General features: G+C 40.4%; 1 protein-coding gene across 2 annotated transcripts; it reads right to left on the bottom strand.

Annotated features, from left to right (window-relative positions):
* Window positions 1-774: 774 nt before the first annotated feature.
* On the bottom strand, window positions 775-8,617 carry LOC147500390 (uncharacterized). 2 transcript variants are annotated; one of them, XM_086562041.1, is made up of 6 exons: window positions 8,476-8,617; window positions 7,668-7,735; window positions 7,519-7,570; window positions 2,450-2,605; window positions 1,626-2,186; window positions 775-1,174 (listed from the first exon to the last, which is right to left on the bottom strand). In XM_086562041.1, the coding sequence occupies exons 1-6, from the start codon at window positions 8,509-8,511 to the stop codon at window positions 959-961; spliced, it is 1,089 nt and encodes a 362-aa protein (XP_086418167.1). In that variant the 5' UTR covers window positions 8,512-8,617; the 3' UTR covers window positions 775-958. The 2 variants fall into 2 exon arrangements, with proteins under 2 accessions (XP_086418167.1, XP_086418168.1); XM_086562042.1 differs by lacking the exon at window positions 8,476-8,617 and having other exon boundaries at window positions 2,450-2,611; window positions 7,668-8,004.
* Window positions 8,618-16,592: the final 7,975 nt, after the last annotated feature.

The following is a 16,592-nucleotide window of genomic DNA, read 5'->3' as shown; positions in this document are numbered from 1 at the left end:
GATCCCGGGCGTATGTCCGGGTCCAAAATCTAGTGATGGACTAATACCAAAGCAGACATGAATATCGATAGGGAGCTGGAGTATCACTCTTTTGATGAAAAAAACGTGTTCAGTAACGAACATGGGAACTTTAACAGCTTTATCCAGTAACGTGTTTAGTCCTTAGACTTAGTGTGCAATTGTGCATTGTCATATATCCCGTGTCTTTCGGGATATTTTTTCTATTTTCATAATTTTGCTTCTTTGGGCACTTTGAAATTGTCCTTGCAAATTGTATAGCTAGAGCGACTCTTTGACGTTAGATTTCTTCCCTTTTGTTTGAGTACTTATAGAGAGTTGGCACTTCACTACTTCTCTAGGAATGTTAAACAATTATACCACTAAAAACTAAAAAAGTGATTCTTATACACAAGCATGCTCTTCTCACAATATCAGCCATAGCCTGGATTGATTTTAGAGCTGATCTAGAACACAGGCCCAGCCTGGGCATACTGAAGCTCTACCGGCTTTAATTCCAAAATAGATGACCCACCAGTAGTTAACCTGCCATGTGAAGTACTTCTCTTGAAGGAACCATGTTCCACAAGTTTGTCAAAGGACCAAGTGAGAGACATTTAAAGTTCCTTAGTCAGACTTCACAATTTGTATAAGCAAATTGCAACCTGAAAATAGAAATTCAACAATGGCCTTTTGTGAAATCTTCTAAACGGTTCAAAAAGGGTGTCACAGAATCTATATTACGAGCACTGGCATGCCCACTGTAGATATTTAGAGTAATCAATCAATATAACCAAATTGGTCCAGCACAGACTCCAATAATAAAAGACGGGGAGGATTAATATTTTTTATTTCTCACTTCTACGTATAATGGTGAAGGGACGTTACTGCACTATTTCATATTTACAAAGTAATGAACAACATGTCGGACATTTCGGATTCAGGGTTATTCTGTCTGATCTTAAAAGAAAAGTGGCCATTTCTGTTGAACTATAGCATATGAGATTATATTCCTTTTTAGCGGAGAGATATATTGCACTGCTTGAAATGCTGCTGCTCGTAAAACATTGAAAGGACCCAGATCAACAGAGTATGCCTTCTGAAAGCCATCCAAAATTGCGGTCATCATAATATTTGCTGGCTTCCTTTCTGCTTCATATTTCTTCAATAATGAGAGCTGCATTAACAAAACAGACCATCAAGGACAAACTAAACACGAACAATATATAACATATCATATTTAGACGAGCTTTTACCAAAAACTATATATCAAAATTTGCATTTGTTAGTTTTTATGATAACGTGCTGCCCCTAGGAGTCATCATGATTTCTACTACCAGAAGAGGAAATGAACTGTTGATTTTGTCCTTGCTCCTAAGACGTTTGCCTTACGACCTAACAAGCCAAATTAAATAGCAAATAATTCCTTTGGCCTAGGAAGTAGGAACAACATACTGTTTCACTTCAGTTTGACATCCATACGACAAATTTCAATGTCAACAGAGCTAGCACTCTTTAAAAAACAGGTCTTCTTCTTCTCAAGTGCACACGTGAATTATCTGATGTTACTTGTTGATGTTCAAAGATCAAACTGATATGTTTGTGAAATAAGAAACTATTTAAAATACCTCCCCAAGGTCAGCACCTAGTGCAGTGCCATCAGCTATGATCTTTGAAAGAGCACAGGCATCTCCGAATCCCAAATTAACACCTTCGCCAGCCAAAGGATGAACAGTGTGTGCTGCATCACCAATAAGAACCACACGATTGACTGTGTATTCATTGGCGTGCTTTAGTGACAAAGGAAACACCATTCTCTCTGATGCCAATTCAACTACTTTGGGAGGCACTTCCCAGGAATAATCTCCAGAGTATCCCAGGGAGTTCGACTGAGGATTGGAACCATATCCATCATGAAGAGCATGGTTTACTGCTTTAACAAAATCATCCTCACTCATCGATTTACGCTCTGTTGCTTCCTTTGGAATCATAGTCCAAACAATATTACTAAACTCGTCCCCTATGGGTAAAAGTGCAATTGGACCAGAAGGCAGAAATCTCTGCCAAGCACAATGATTTTCAACAGTATGCTTAACAGTACATATGATTGCATTCTGTGAATAATTCCATCCAGTTGTTTTGATTCTCGCCAATTCCCTAACATGTGATTTTCCCCCATCAGCTCCAACCTGCAAAAAGATCAATTGGTCATTTGTTAGCTAATAACAAATGAGTAGGACAAAGCATAACCTATTTGACACATACAATGATGCAAATGTGGTCAGTGCCAACATCTGGAAAAGACAACATTTGTTGAACACCAATCCTATGAAACTTGCAAGTAGAAAATTACTAAAATAAATTCTTGGCACATGTCTGACCAGTGCGCACAATAATAGCATGTGACATCAAAACTCTTACAAAACCAAAAAGAAAAAGAAAAAAACATTACCACCAGCTTTGCAAATAAGCTTTGTCCATCACTAAGTTCCAGCTTTGCCATTCGTGATGAACATGATGAATCGATCCCTTTAGTTGGTGTATTTGGCTGTACAGCCATTGTCGTCAATCTGGAAGGATAGATTGTCTTCTGGAAATCTGTGTTATGCTATTTCTAATACATTAAGTTTCAGAAAGTGTCAAAGAAATGAAAAATAAGTTTTTACATCACGTGGAATGAACGAAGTGTTGGGTTGGTGGAACCGTCGAGCTTTGCTCCGGTTGTCCGTATACCACACTCACCCTGGTACTGATGAAGAGAGCCGCCACGGCTCGTCCATGGGCATGTATTCAGCCAAGGCCATACGGCAACAGCCATGCCCGCCTAAAGAAGAAGAAGCTGGCCACCACCTAAGCGCCACTTCGCCTCCAGCTTTTATTGAAGGCTACCACCACCTATGTGGCGCCAGCTCCAAGCTCCAGAATTGCGGCCCAAGCCCATTTACTTCCCCTTTGTCTATGTACACCTATATAAAGGAAATAGATTAGGGTTTTGAAGGACAACTTTGAGAGATTCATTTCTAGGGTATTGTGGGAGCTCTGTTGAGCTAGGGTTTGAGTGAGGCCTCTTCTTATTGATTCTTGATCTCTTGTAAACTCTCCAATCTTTGTTATAAAGGAAACTCGGCTCTTGTGTGTGGATGTAGGTAACATTTACCGAACCACCTAAATCTCTCGTGGTCTTTTTGCATTGTTACTTCCATTATTATTGTTGCTATGAATTGTGATGATATTGTAGTGGTTTTGCTTGGTTGAGGTTGTTGTGATAACTACCAAAGTCTTGGGTGGGTGATTTCCTTGGTGTGATCTCCAAGTTGAAATCATTTGGGATAGAAAGTAGCTAGATTGAGGTGTGACCTTCTAGTGAAATCTCCCAACAAGTGGTATCGGAGCACGGTTTTGAATCAGTGGAACAAGGTGTTGTGAGGAAAGTTTCCACCTTTGGCACAGAGAGAGCTAGGTGTTTGAAGAAATTCCTCTGAGAGAGTCTCCACCGTTGTTTTGGTTCAGTGGGAGTCATGACGACCGACAAAGGAAGCTACAAAATAGAGAAGTTTGATGGTACAAACTTCGCTATCGAGGATGCAAATTGAGGACATACTCTATCAAAAGGATTTGTATGAACCTTTGATGGGAGAGAAGCCGCGAAGTTCGCGAGCAAAGTGAATGGGATTTGCTAGATAGGAAAGCATTGGCCACAATCCGATTGAGTCTCTCAAGTCGGGCCTTCAAATATTAAAATGAGAAGACGGCGGCGCTCTCATGAAGGCACTAACGCATGTATGAGCAACCTTCGCCGCTTAACAAAGTCTATTTGATTACCAAGCTCTTCTCCATGAGAATGTCGGAGAATGATTCCTTCAAGGACCACTTAAATGAATTCAACCAAACGAAAGACCAATTGAGTCGGTTGAGATTACATTTAGTGATGAAGTGAGAGTTAGCGATAATAGGACAAATGCCTCCAAGTTGGAAGGCTACGGTTTGCGCTATCGCTGGCTCGGCGGAATGAATAAGTTGAAATTTGACGATGTGGTTAGTATGATACTAGCGGAGGAAATTCGGGAGTTCGGATGGGACCTCGACATCGGTTCGGCTTTGAGTACCGAGAGCGAAGGATGCACATGCACAAGGGTCGGTAGACCGAGAAATAGAAGGGGAGAATGAACTCTCATGCCCCTAGTGATGAGCCTAGAGATGATAGTATCATTATATGTTACAATTGTGGTTTGCCCGGCCACTATAGTAACCGATGCCAAACACCTAGGAATGACAACTACAAGAAGAATCAAGAAGCTAATGTAGTTGAAGTGGAAGATGATGCTTTGATATGTTCGATGGAGAACAATAAGGAGTCTTGGTTTTAGATTCCCAAGCGATCATTCCATGTGACCTCAAATCGAGTTCTTTGTGAACTACACCAAAGGTGACCTTGGAAAGGTCTTTCTTGAGTGATGACCAATCTTGTGCCATTGTTGGCAAAGGTGATGTCCGTATTATGTTGAAAGATAGGACATGGTTATTAAGGGATGTTCGACACGTTCCGGATTTGAGGAAGAATTTGATTTCAGTGGGTCAATTGGCTAGTGAAGGATTTGTTACAATCTTCATGAAGGATACTTGGAAAATCTCTAAAGGTTCTCTAGTAGTCGCTAAAGGCGACAAGGATGGTACTCTCTACATGACCGCACACGGGTGTGGGTCGAATGCCGTGGCAAATGGCAAAGAGGATCCAAATGTTTGGCACCGCAGACTTGGTCACATGAGTGAGAAAGGAATGCAAGTCCTTCACTCCACTGGTAAACTCCCGTTAGAGTCGACGGACTTTGACTTCTGTGAGAATTGCATGTTTGAAAAGCAGAGAAGGGTGAGTTTTCAGGAGATGGGTCGAACTCTGAAAGCTAGGAAGCTTGAGTTGATTCATACAGATGTCTGGGGGCCAGCTAATGTCTCTTCACTTGGCGGAAAGTTATATTTTGTGACTTTCATTGATGACCATACTAGGAAGGTGTGGGTCTATTTCTTGAGACACAAGTCCGAGGTATTGGAAGTGTTCAAGACGTGGAAGGCCATGGTTGAGAATGAGACATGCTTCAAGGTGAAGAAGCTGAGATCTGATAATTATGGAGAGTATGTTGATTCAGGTTTTGAGAAGTATTGTGCTAACAGTGGCATCAAGATGGAAAAGACTTTGCGAGGGACACCTCAGGAGAATGGGGTCGCAAAGCGGATGATTAGAACACTGACATATAGGGCTAGGTGTATCATACACTAAGCGGACTTACCCCGAAAGCAATTCTGGGCAGAAAGTGTTAGCACAGCAGCTTACCTGATCAACCGAGGACCATCAGTACCTTTGGATTTCAGAATTCCAGAGGAAGTGTGGAGTGGGAAGGATGTGAACCTTTCCCATTTGAGAGTGTTTGGGTGTGAGTCCTATGTGCACACTAGTGACCAAGCTAGGAGTAAGCTTGATGTCAAGTGTACCTTCATTGGATATGGCGATGATGATCTTGGTTATCGTTTTGGGATGACCAAAACCGAAAATTATTCGTAGTAGAAAATGCCTTGTTCGATGAGATGGTTTTGTACAAGGACGAAAAGAAGCACGACCCGTGGAGCCCGATTCTACGATAGTGACACCGAAAGTATGTTGAGTTGGAAGGCTCTTATATGAGTCGTGGTGTTGTGGAAGTTCCACAAATGATGATGATAGTAGTGACTTCGGGTGAAGAGACTACGCCACCAAGTCCATCTCCACCTCGTGCCGAGGAGGTTATCCAGCAAACCGCATCGAAAGCATGAAGTATCCTCCCTCCACCTATTTATTTACTGATGATGGTGAACCTCATTGCTATGATGCGGCATTGGAGGTTGGTGATGCTAGCAAGTGGGAGCTTGTTATGCATGATGAGACGGAGTCCCTCGTCTTTAGTGTCACTTGGGAGTTGGCCAAAGTACCCAAGGACAAGACTCTACAGAGCAAATGGGTGTATCGAGTCAAGAAGGAACATGATGGTTCCAAGAAATATTTGGCAATGATATTCTCCCCAAATACTTTTCAGTCAGTGTTTAGTATTGTTGTAGCGGAAGGTTTAAATCTTAAGCAGTTAAATGTGAAAACTGCTCACCTCCATTGTGACCATGTTGAGGAGATTTACACGCGACAACTGTTGGGTTTCCTACGGAAGGATAGATAGAGAATATGGTGTGCAAGCTGAGCAAGAGCTTGCATGGTTCCCCGACAAACCCCTAGGCGGTGGTACATGGTTTGCACGCACCCGGATATATCCCATGCAGTGGGAGTTGCTTGGAGGTTTATGGCTAACCTTGGCAAACATCATTGGGAAGCGGTGAAATGGATATTGTATTATTCATGGAGTATCACGGAGACATGTCTATGTCATGGTAGGGGTGTTGTGGAGACGAAGTTGAAGTGTTCAACTTCGGTGGGTCTTCTTGCTTGAAGACCATGATGAATGAGCCGAGTGTTTCTTTAGTTTTTTGGATTTGGATTGAGTTGTTACAATTGAGATGTGATGTGCATGAAGAATCTCGAAGGTTCCAAGTGGGAGATTGTTGGGTTGGTGGAACCGTCGAGCTTTGCTCCGGTTGTCCGTATACCACACTCACCCTGGTACTGATGAAGAGGCCGCTACCGTCCATGGCCTTCAAGGCCGAAGGCAACAACAATGATGATGCCTAAAGAAGAAGGCGCTCCCACACTGCTTTTCACCTAACTCGCAGGCTTTTATTTATCATAAGGCGGCGCCACCTATGGCGCCAGCGCAAGCTCGAGCTCCGCGCCCCAAGCCCATTTACTTCCCCTTTGTCTATGTACACCTATATAAAGGAAATAGATTAGGGTTTTGAAGGACAACTTTGAGAGATTCATTTCTAGGGTATTGTGGGAGCTCTGTTGAGCTAGGGTTTGAGTGAGGCCTCTTCTTATTGATTCTTGATCTCTTGTAAACTCTCCAATCTTTGTTATAAAGGAAACTCGGCTCTTGTGTGTGGATGTAGGTAACATTTACCGAACCACCTAAATCTCTGTGTCTCTTTGCATTGTTACTTCCATTATTATTGTTGCTATGAATTGTGATGATATTGTAGTGGTTTTGCTTGGTTGAGGTTGTTGTGATAACTACCAAAGTCTTGGGTGGGTGATTTCCTTGGTGTGATCTCCAAGTTGAAATCATTTGGGATAGAAAGTAGCTAGATTGAGGTGTGACCTTCTAGTGAAATCTCCCAACACGAAGATCAATACTCAGTAGCTGAACAAACTGAAGAACCAAAACAACAAGAGTAGCAATCGAGACAAAGCTTAATATCACACTTCAAACAAACCAAACTACTAATATTCAATGATTTCAGAGGTAAAGCTCAATAATCACACTTTGCATGACAACTATATTACAAACTACTCGCAATTTCTATTGAAAACACAATATTCATCACCATTTGGAAGGAACAATATAGATTTGTAATGAAAAAATAAATAAACGAAAATGTAGAGAATACCTGCAAACATGACAAGAGAGAGCTATGAAGCACCTTGTTCTCTACTACACACCTGTATCACAACCAGATGCACCATAGTTATCTACTTGGCTACTTCAATACCTTTAAAGCAGCAAAATAATTATAATTTCTTGATATGCAAAGCCTACCCTAGTATATCTGCATCTACATCGCTTGCGGTGTACCTAGTGTATCCCAAGCCAGTGTAATCCCAAACCTGCAAGGAGAAATATGAAAAGATACAAGAGATATATACTAGAAGGTTTCTTGAAGATGTAATGTATTATAACTGTTTCAAATTTTCAATATATGTACAGAATAAGGGGGGAAACAAAAAACATGCTATTACATGTATCTGTTTATTATAGTTGACATTAAGGTATCAACAACGACCACGTAAAACATTTGCAACTGGGCAACAATATCCTCAGATTTACAGGGTGATGATGTTGCAAAAAAGAGTAAACATATACTGAGTAATAACTAAGGTGAATTCAAAGATATGACAACAAAGCACTCAGAGTCCCCCCCCCCCCTATGCCACCCGTCTTTTAATGCACATGGCACACATTTTAGAAGAGTGAACATATAATGTGCGGGTATCCAATTGATGACCATACACATTAAAATCAGAGCATTTAGTTGTGTAACTAATAATTAGATGTGTGTGTGGTAAGCCTTAAGATCGTACCTTTAAGAACCATTTCTAGAGATAGTTAAATGTCACAAATGTATAAATGACAAGATTTTTAGATTGGTTGTGCAATTTGAATTTTGAAATGGTCGCCCTAGGCATTATTATGACAAACAGCCGAATGGACAGTTCCACATTATATTTAAATCCGTGTGTTTAGATGCTAACCAAAGGAGGCTTCCTAGTTCTTACTATCTTCTACAGATTAAAATTTGAACGTGAATCTGAAATATCATAACTGTACAATGGAAGTGAACAATTACCTGCATTGCATCGAAATATGCATGTCGATGCTGCATTACATATTGCCAAGCACCAATATCTGCAAACAGAACAACTTGTACATTGACATAACAACTAAAGAGGATTAACTAGGCTACTAGTGAAATGAAGCAATAATAGTTTAGTTTGCGATAGTTGCTCCTAAGATATCCTTTATTCCTCCAGATTCATTTATATGGATACTGAGGAATATGGGATAAACCGAAATTTTGAAAAAAAAAACATGTGGAAAGGAGAAAATGACAAGCTATGCAAAAGAGAATATGATGCAAGCAAATTACAGTATCTCTGTATAGTAACATCATTGTGTACGCAATTTTCTCACCTTTCTTATCAAATATAAGCTACAAGGTACCAAATTGTCCGATAAAGAAATAAATGATGTGATGCTCAATTAAGAGAATGAATTACGAGAAGAAAATAAGAAATGCTTGGAGATAGTATATGCACAAAACAATTAGGGTATATTAGAAGATATCACAATTATACATTTGAAAAAGGAAATAGAAGCAAGAGGATAATCTCGACCGCTCGGGTCAGGGAGGTCATCTTTCTTGATGTTAACTTCCTTTCGCAATGCCGGGTTACTATCAATAATAGCAACACTCAATTTCTTTGTCAATGGAGAGCTTGCTGCACACACAATAAACAAAAAGTAAGTACAAAGACTGAAACCGTTAATGATTCCAACAAAGTATAAACGGAATGAAAGATTCAACAATATTGCTTTTCTTCTTTTTCTCTTTTTCTTTTAAGTTCAATAAGCAATGATAATATTATTAAATCTGGACATCCAACTCAAAGCCAACTGGTTAAGATATAATACACATCGGCCTAGGTATATGTGTTGTGAATAATAAACTACGGAAACAACGTTATCCACAACAAACGGATCAATCCTACACAAAGATCGATCGTTCACACTAGACAAGACTTCAACACCCTCCAAGTAATATCCCAACGCTTCTCATTAACAATTTAACAAGCATATAAAGTAAATATATAATAATGCAAAAGAGAACCAACCACAAGACAAGGATATATCGTGGTTCGGCAATTTGCCTACGTCCACACTGGCGAGATCCAAGCTTTATTAGATGTCTGGAATAACAGATTACAAGTGCTCTCAATTCACTCACAAAGAATGAACACTCAACTCACAAAGAATTGCTCTCTTACAATCTCTCTCTTTTTTTTGTTTTGGTTAAGTTAGGTTTTTACAGAAAAAACCTATATTTATACTATTTCAGAAAAAATTCCGAAACAGTGAATTTCGTGCTGAAATCGGTAGAGCGCGGATCGCGCCCATCGGAGGCGCAGGTGCGCTCAAAGCGTAAAAGAGAAAAAAAAAATTCCCTTTTTTCTCTACATTCTCCACCTCGGTGAGGTTTTAACACATACAACCGAGCAGAACACATCCAACAAGAACACATCCATCCAGAACTCGCAGTCCATCCAGAACTTGCTCACGAAGAGCCACCCACAGAGAGTGTCATGCTCACAAAGAGCCACCCACAAAGAGTGTCTTGCTCACGAAGAGCCACCCACAAAGAGTCATGCCCACGAAGAGCACATCATGCCCACAAAGGGCCACCCACAAAGAGTGTCACATCCCGAATTTCTAAACAATTAAAAAAAAAGAATATTTGAAATATAAATATCTCAAACATCACTCGGTTCAATTGTCTAAAAACCCAGGCTATGACGGGGTGGATACAACACATGTCAAAACCTAAAACCCACATCATAAAGAATCTTAACAACAAAATAATCTCCAAAAATTCTCTTCATTACTTTATGAAAGTCTATCTTCCATCCAAAAATCATCAATATAACATATCAAGAATAATATGTCATCAACATCGTATTCTCATGTCATATGAATAGGAACTACGTTATTACATACTTCCAAAAAGAACAGACCTAATAAAAGAACTAACGGACTGCTCCAGATCAAATCCAAATCAAACGTCGCGGTTCCACTGCCTTCCACCTATGTTCCCAAGAACACACCCACGTTGCCAAAACAAAGCAAACATGGGTCAGCAAAATGGAATTTGCTGGTATGAGTAGACTAACCACATATAAACATGTCCAATCTTTACTTATCCAACTAACACTTTAAATCTATTATAACCTAATCATTCTCAGCTTGGAAGACAGGTAGTTCCGTCATCTCAACCGGCATAGTTCTTCCCAAGCAAAACTTCAATTATCTTAACTCATTTTAAAACCTCATTTTAATATCTAAATCATTGAATTAAAACTTACCGATATCCACTGCTGTATAAGAGTAGGACCGCGTCCCTGCACAAAATGTTATTAAGTCCTACCCTCCTGCAAAAGAAAGTTAGAACTTCTATATAACATATGTAGATATTATATTAGGTATTCAAAAGAAAACCCAAACACTCGCATAATCAAATTAATACCACTAACCCGCAAGGCGAATACCTTAGTTCCTCTCTAGGGCATTCCAAAGAATCTGGTCATTCATGGCACATTCAATGAATACCCGGGTCATTCATGGCACATTCAATGAATACCCATAGATAACGCTAACGGGCCATTTATGGCACATTCAATAAATGCCCACCTAACATATGACATCAACAGTCATAAAACTCAATTCCAAAACTTTAGGCGTGGAGAGTTCTAAAAGGTTGCAGTAAATTGTTTACGCATTATTGAACTTTATTGTATATATCATTTCAGAGAACGAAGGAGTATCTTGATTCATGTATTTTTTTGTTTACGCGTTATTAATTTCATGGATGTCTAAGTGTCATAACGTTGTATATCATAAAAGACGAAAATATCACAGAGTAGTAAATACACGTACATAAGTATATTTAGGAAGGTCTTAGCCTAAAGTCAAACACGTTAATAGTCCTAGACTTATCCTATTAGACCGAATCATAATTTTAGGTAAAAGTCAAATTTGGGTCAACTGGTCAAAGTCAACTCTGGTCAAAGTCAACAATCAACTCTGGTCAACAGTCAACATTGGTCAACCATGCCTAAACTCCAAAAACCCAAAAGCCCAAAGCCTAAGGCCCATAGTCTAAAGTTAAGTCCAAAAAAAAAAAAAAAAATCCAAACAAAACATATAAGCCCACCACGATTTGGCCCAAGCCCAAATCGTGATTCACTGTTCATCTCCTTCCTCATCCAACTTCCAGCCACCACCGACCACCACAACAGCCACAACCGACCACCTATAAACAAAAGGAACCCAGCGGTTTTCATCCTTTGTCAAACCCCTACCTATCTATACTAACAAAGCATGATTTCATCATACTGCAAAAACGCGATCTACGGTTTATTCAAGCTTCAATCACCCTCTCTCCAGCACCCAATCAACCACCAACAATCCACCTCAACCCAACAACATAACCTCACAACAAAACTAATCAAAAACACTAATCTAAACAATCAAGACGCAGGACGGTTTGGTGCTGATTTGGTCGCCATTGAAGCTCCTCCGGAGCTTCAGCAGCCCACCTCGCGACACCAACAACCCATCTAACCCCAATTATAACACTAACAGTTCCAACATCACCACAAATCAAAAAAATAAAAAATATACTTCAAACACAAAACAAAAAGGACGGTTTGGTGCTGATGGTGACGCCATTAACCACCGGTGTCAAGATGTCAAGGCTTCGACAGTTTAACTTTTCAACTTTACCAGAGTTTTACATATTGTGGTACTGCGACATTCGTATTTATCAGTCGACACCATTAACGGGGTTTACACTATCTCAATTCTGGAAAACAGTATTACTGGGATGAATAGCATAAACAAATATAACATAAACAAATATAACAAAAAAACTTTAGACTACTCACAGTTTATAAACCGAACAGCTTTCCAAAAGCGGAAAAACCCCGAAAGACCGAAGTTGACTGTCAGCTAGCTATCCGAAGAACTCTTCCTTTTCTTCTTTCAGCAAAACTCCCCTTTTTTTCTCTGTATAAAACTCTATGGGTTTTTTTTTCGACCGACCCTATTCTGTTTCCTTTTTGTTAAAAACAAAACCCCCAAAATAGGGAAGAAGGTTTATCCCATAAACCCATATGAGGCGCAGGTGCGCTCAAAGCGTAAAAGAAAATAAAAAAATTCCCTTTTTTCTCTACAATATGTGAGTCTCAAAAGTTTGAAAGCGTCATACTACGCATGGAAATAAATACAATGTAATACTAACTCTATACACATGTATAAAACCTATAACCAGTCAATTACTTAAATCTATGTAAACCATTAAGTAATATATGTCAGATCATCAGTTTTATATATTACATCAGGGAGTAAGAACCAAAGGGGTAAGAAACTTACACAGGGCACAAGCAAGGGCCATGCCAACCATGCCGCCCCCAACAATTGCAATGTCATATTGGTCATTACCATTATTGAGCCAAGCTTCTCCTTGTTCTCCTACGATGTTCATTGAAAAACCAATTGGTTTATGCAGTAAAAAAAATCATTCTTGCTAACTAAAAGAAAGTAAAAAAGACGAACAAATATAAATTGATTACAGAATTCTGTTGTGCACTAGTTAAACTAACCACTTGTTGGAACCTTGAAAGCGTGTATCGTGGCAATAACTCTTCTCGCGACAACCCTGTCAAATAAAGAACAATGTAATGGCCATAAAACTATGCATTCACAACTCAAGCAAATACAATCCTATGATGAGATTTTGGGTGTCGGCATTTTGGTTGGGAATGAGATTTTGATTAATAATAATGACATAAAATGGTTTCTAGATGCTTCTCATTTTAATGCATCTCGGAGATTCTAATTTCTTGTACATAAAATGTAGTACGTGGACGATAGGATGATACATTGAAGTAGCACTTTTTGGTTACTAATTTGTAATGTAGCAGCAGTGTAATTGATAATAGTCAGCTATTTCATGGTCATTTTCATTCAATTCATGCATGGTAGGTAGTAGGTACAAGGTTAGGGATCATTATTTGCTAGATTATAATGCAATTTTTTATGCAGGTTGAAAACCAAAAACAAAACAGTCAAATCTAAATCGATCTGATTCTGACGGCTGACCAACTGATTCACCGGGGTACTATCATCATGTCCCCTACGCGCTCCATGTGCTCTCTGTTGGGGGAGAATATAAGTCACTTATTTCTGCACTGTTCATTTACTTTGGAAGTATGGACAATCCTAGTACACCCTAATGCTTATGGCTTTTCCTCTCCTAGCTCAAGCAGAGACAATTGAGGAATTTCTTTCTCATTGGCCAAGACGGAGAGACAAATCGTTTGGTGCGACCCTATGGAGCATTCTACTGTATGCAAGAATTTGGATAATATGGAAGGCTAGAAACCATCATATTTTTTAGAGCACAGATCTTGTTGGGTTGTTGGAACCGTCGAGCTTTGCTCCAGTGTCCGTATGCCACTCTCGACTTCTGACTCTAATGAAGAGGGCGCGATCGCGCTCATCCATGGGCGCACTCGTGCTCATGCTCTGATGAAGAGGGCCATATTTCACCTATATAGCCTATACCATGCTACGATGAAGAGGGCCCACACACCTATGGTGCCAAGGCCATGCTCCGAATTGCCCAAGCCCATTTTTCTTCCCCTTTGTCTATGTACACCTATATAAAGGTAATAGATTAGGGTTTTGAGGAACAACTTTGAGAGATTCATTTCTAGGGTATTGTGGGAGCTCTGTTGAGCTAGGGTTTGAGTGAGGCCTCTTCTTATTGATTCTTGATATCTCTTGTAAACTCTCCAATCTTTGTTATAAAGGAAACTCGGCTCTTGTGTGGATGTAGGTAACATTTACCGAACCACCTTAAATCCTTGTGTCTCTTTGCATATTTACTTCCATTATTATTGTCTGCTTGTTATGGGTGATGATAAGTTAGTGGCTTTGCTTGTTTGAGTTTGTTGTGATAACTACCAAAGTCTTGGGTGGGTGATTTCCTTAGTGTGATCTCCAAGTTGAAATCATTTGGGATAGAAAGTAGCTAGATTGAGGTGTGACCTTCTAGTGAAATCTCCCAACAAGTGGTATCAGAGCATCAGGACTGTGTCAGAGCTACAGGGTGTTTGAGGAAATTCCTCTGAGAGGTTCTCCACCGTGGTTTTTTGATTCAGTAAAGTCATGATGACCGACAAAGAAAGCTACAAGATAGAGAAGTTTGACGGAACAAACTTCGGCTATTGGAAGATGCAAATTGAGGATGTTCTCTATCAAAAGGATTTGATGGAAACATTGATAAGTGAGAAGCCTGAGGAGATTCCGCAAGACAAATGGGATTTGCAAGATAGAAAGGCCTTGGCCACAATCCGATTGAGTCTTTCAAAGTCGGTAGCCTTCAATATTAAGACTGAGGAGACGGCGAAGTCTCTCATGGAGGCACTTACTACGATGTATGAACAACCCTCGACCGCGAACAAAGTCTATTTGATCACCAAGCTATTTAGTATGAAAATGTTGAGGGACCTCCTTCATGATCACCTAAATGAATTCAACCAAACTAAGGACCAATTGAGTTGGTAGAGATTACATTTAGTGATGAGGTGCTAGCTTTGGCGATACTTGGACAATTGCCTCCAAGTTGGAAGCGACTATGGCGGCTATTAGTGGCTCTCTGCTGAATGACCAAGTTGAAGTTTGAGCACGCTTGTTAGTATGGTACTAACCGAGGAAATCCGAGACAGATTGTCCGTCATCTTCGGATCAACTTCGTGGTCGGCATTGAAAGCACCGAAAGTAGGGGAAGAAAGTCAAACAGGAGTCGTAGTAAGAAAAAATGGAGGGGGAGATCGAAATCTCATGCCCCCCAATTGCAAAGCATTGAACACAAACCTCGAGACTTAAGTGAAGTTGTATGCTACAACTGTGGTAGGCCTGGCCACTATAGTCCCAATTGTCCGGCACCAAGAAACAACAACAACATTAATAAGAACAAGAAAAAGAATCAAGAAGCTAATGTTGTTGAGATGGTAGATGACGCTTTGATATGTTCGATGGAGCACAAAAGGGAGTCTTGGGTACTTGATTCCGGCGCATCTTTCCATGCTACCTCACATCGAGTTCCTTTGAGAACTACAATCGGCGGTGACCTTTGAACGGTCTTTCTGTGATGACAAACCTTGTGACATTGTCGGCAAGGGTAACGCGCATGTCAAGATGAATGGCTCGCCATGGTTATTGAGGGACGCCAAACACATTTCGGATTTGAGGAAGAATTTGATTTCGTGGGGCAATTGGCAAGTGAAGGATTTGTTACGCCTTTTACGGGTGATACTTGGAAGGTCTCGGGGGTTCATTGATTGTTGCAAATGGTAAGAAAGATGGTACTCTCTACATGACTGCACATGGTTGTGAGTCGATTGCCGCGGGCATACGGCAAAGAGGATCCTAATGTTTGGCACCGCAGACTTGGTCACATGAGTGAGAAAAGGAATGAAAATCCTTCACTCTTTCCGTAAACTCCCAAAGTTACAATCGACCGAAATTGACTTCCGTGAGAACTGTGGTTTTGGAAAGCGTAAGCGGGTGAGTTTTCGTGAGAATGGGTCGACCAAAGCAAGAAGGCTTGAGTTGATTCATACAGATGTCCGGGGGCGCCTAATAATGTCTCTTCACTTGGCGGAAAGTCATATTTTGTGACTTTCATTGATGACCATACTAGGAAGGTGTGGGTCTATTTCTTGAGACACAAGTCGGTATTTGAAGTGTTCAAGACTTGGAAGGCCATGGTCGAGAATGAGACAAGCTTGAAAGTAAAGAAGGCGGAGATCCGACAACGGTGGAGAGTATGAGGATTCAGGTTTTAAGAAGTTATCAGATCGACAATGGCATCAAGATGGAAAAGACTTTGCCGGGACACCTCGCCAGAATGGGGTTGCGAGCCGGATGAATAGAACATCGACAGAGAGAGCTAGGTGTATCGCACACTAGCAGGCTTGCCTGCCAGCTTCGGCGTAAAGTGTTAGCAATGCAGCCTTACCCATCGATCAATAGAGGACCATCAATACCTTTGGATTTTAAGATTCCGGTGAGGAAGTGTGGAGCCGGGAAGGATGTGAACCTTTCTCATTTGAAGGTGTTTGG

Source organism: Coptis chinensis, chromosome 5 (genome assembly GCF_015680905.1).
Source record: "Coptis chinensis isolate HL-2020 chromosome 5, ASM1568090v1, whole genome shotgun sequence".
Classification (NCBI taxonomy): Eukaryota; Viridiplantae; Streptophyta; class Magnoliopsida; order Ranunculales; family Ranunculaceae; genus Coptis; species Coptis chinensis.
The sequence above is the reverse complement of the archived record's forward strand: the minus strand, read 5'-3'. Positions and strand labels throughout refer to the sequence as shown.

Coding starts and splice junctions, on each gene's coding strand:
- LOC147500390 (XM_086562041.1), bottom strand. CDS start 8,511: ATGCAGCATCGACATGCATATTTCGATGCAATGCAG. Junction 7,736..8,475: donor CATATTTCGATGCAATGCAG/GTAATTGTTCAC, acceptor TTCTCCTTGCAG/GTTTGGGATTACACTGGCTT. Junction 2,187..2,449: donor GCTTATTTGCAAAGCTGGTG/GTAATGTTTTTT, acceptor ATCTTTTTGCAG/GTTGGAGCTGATGGGGGAAA.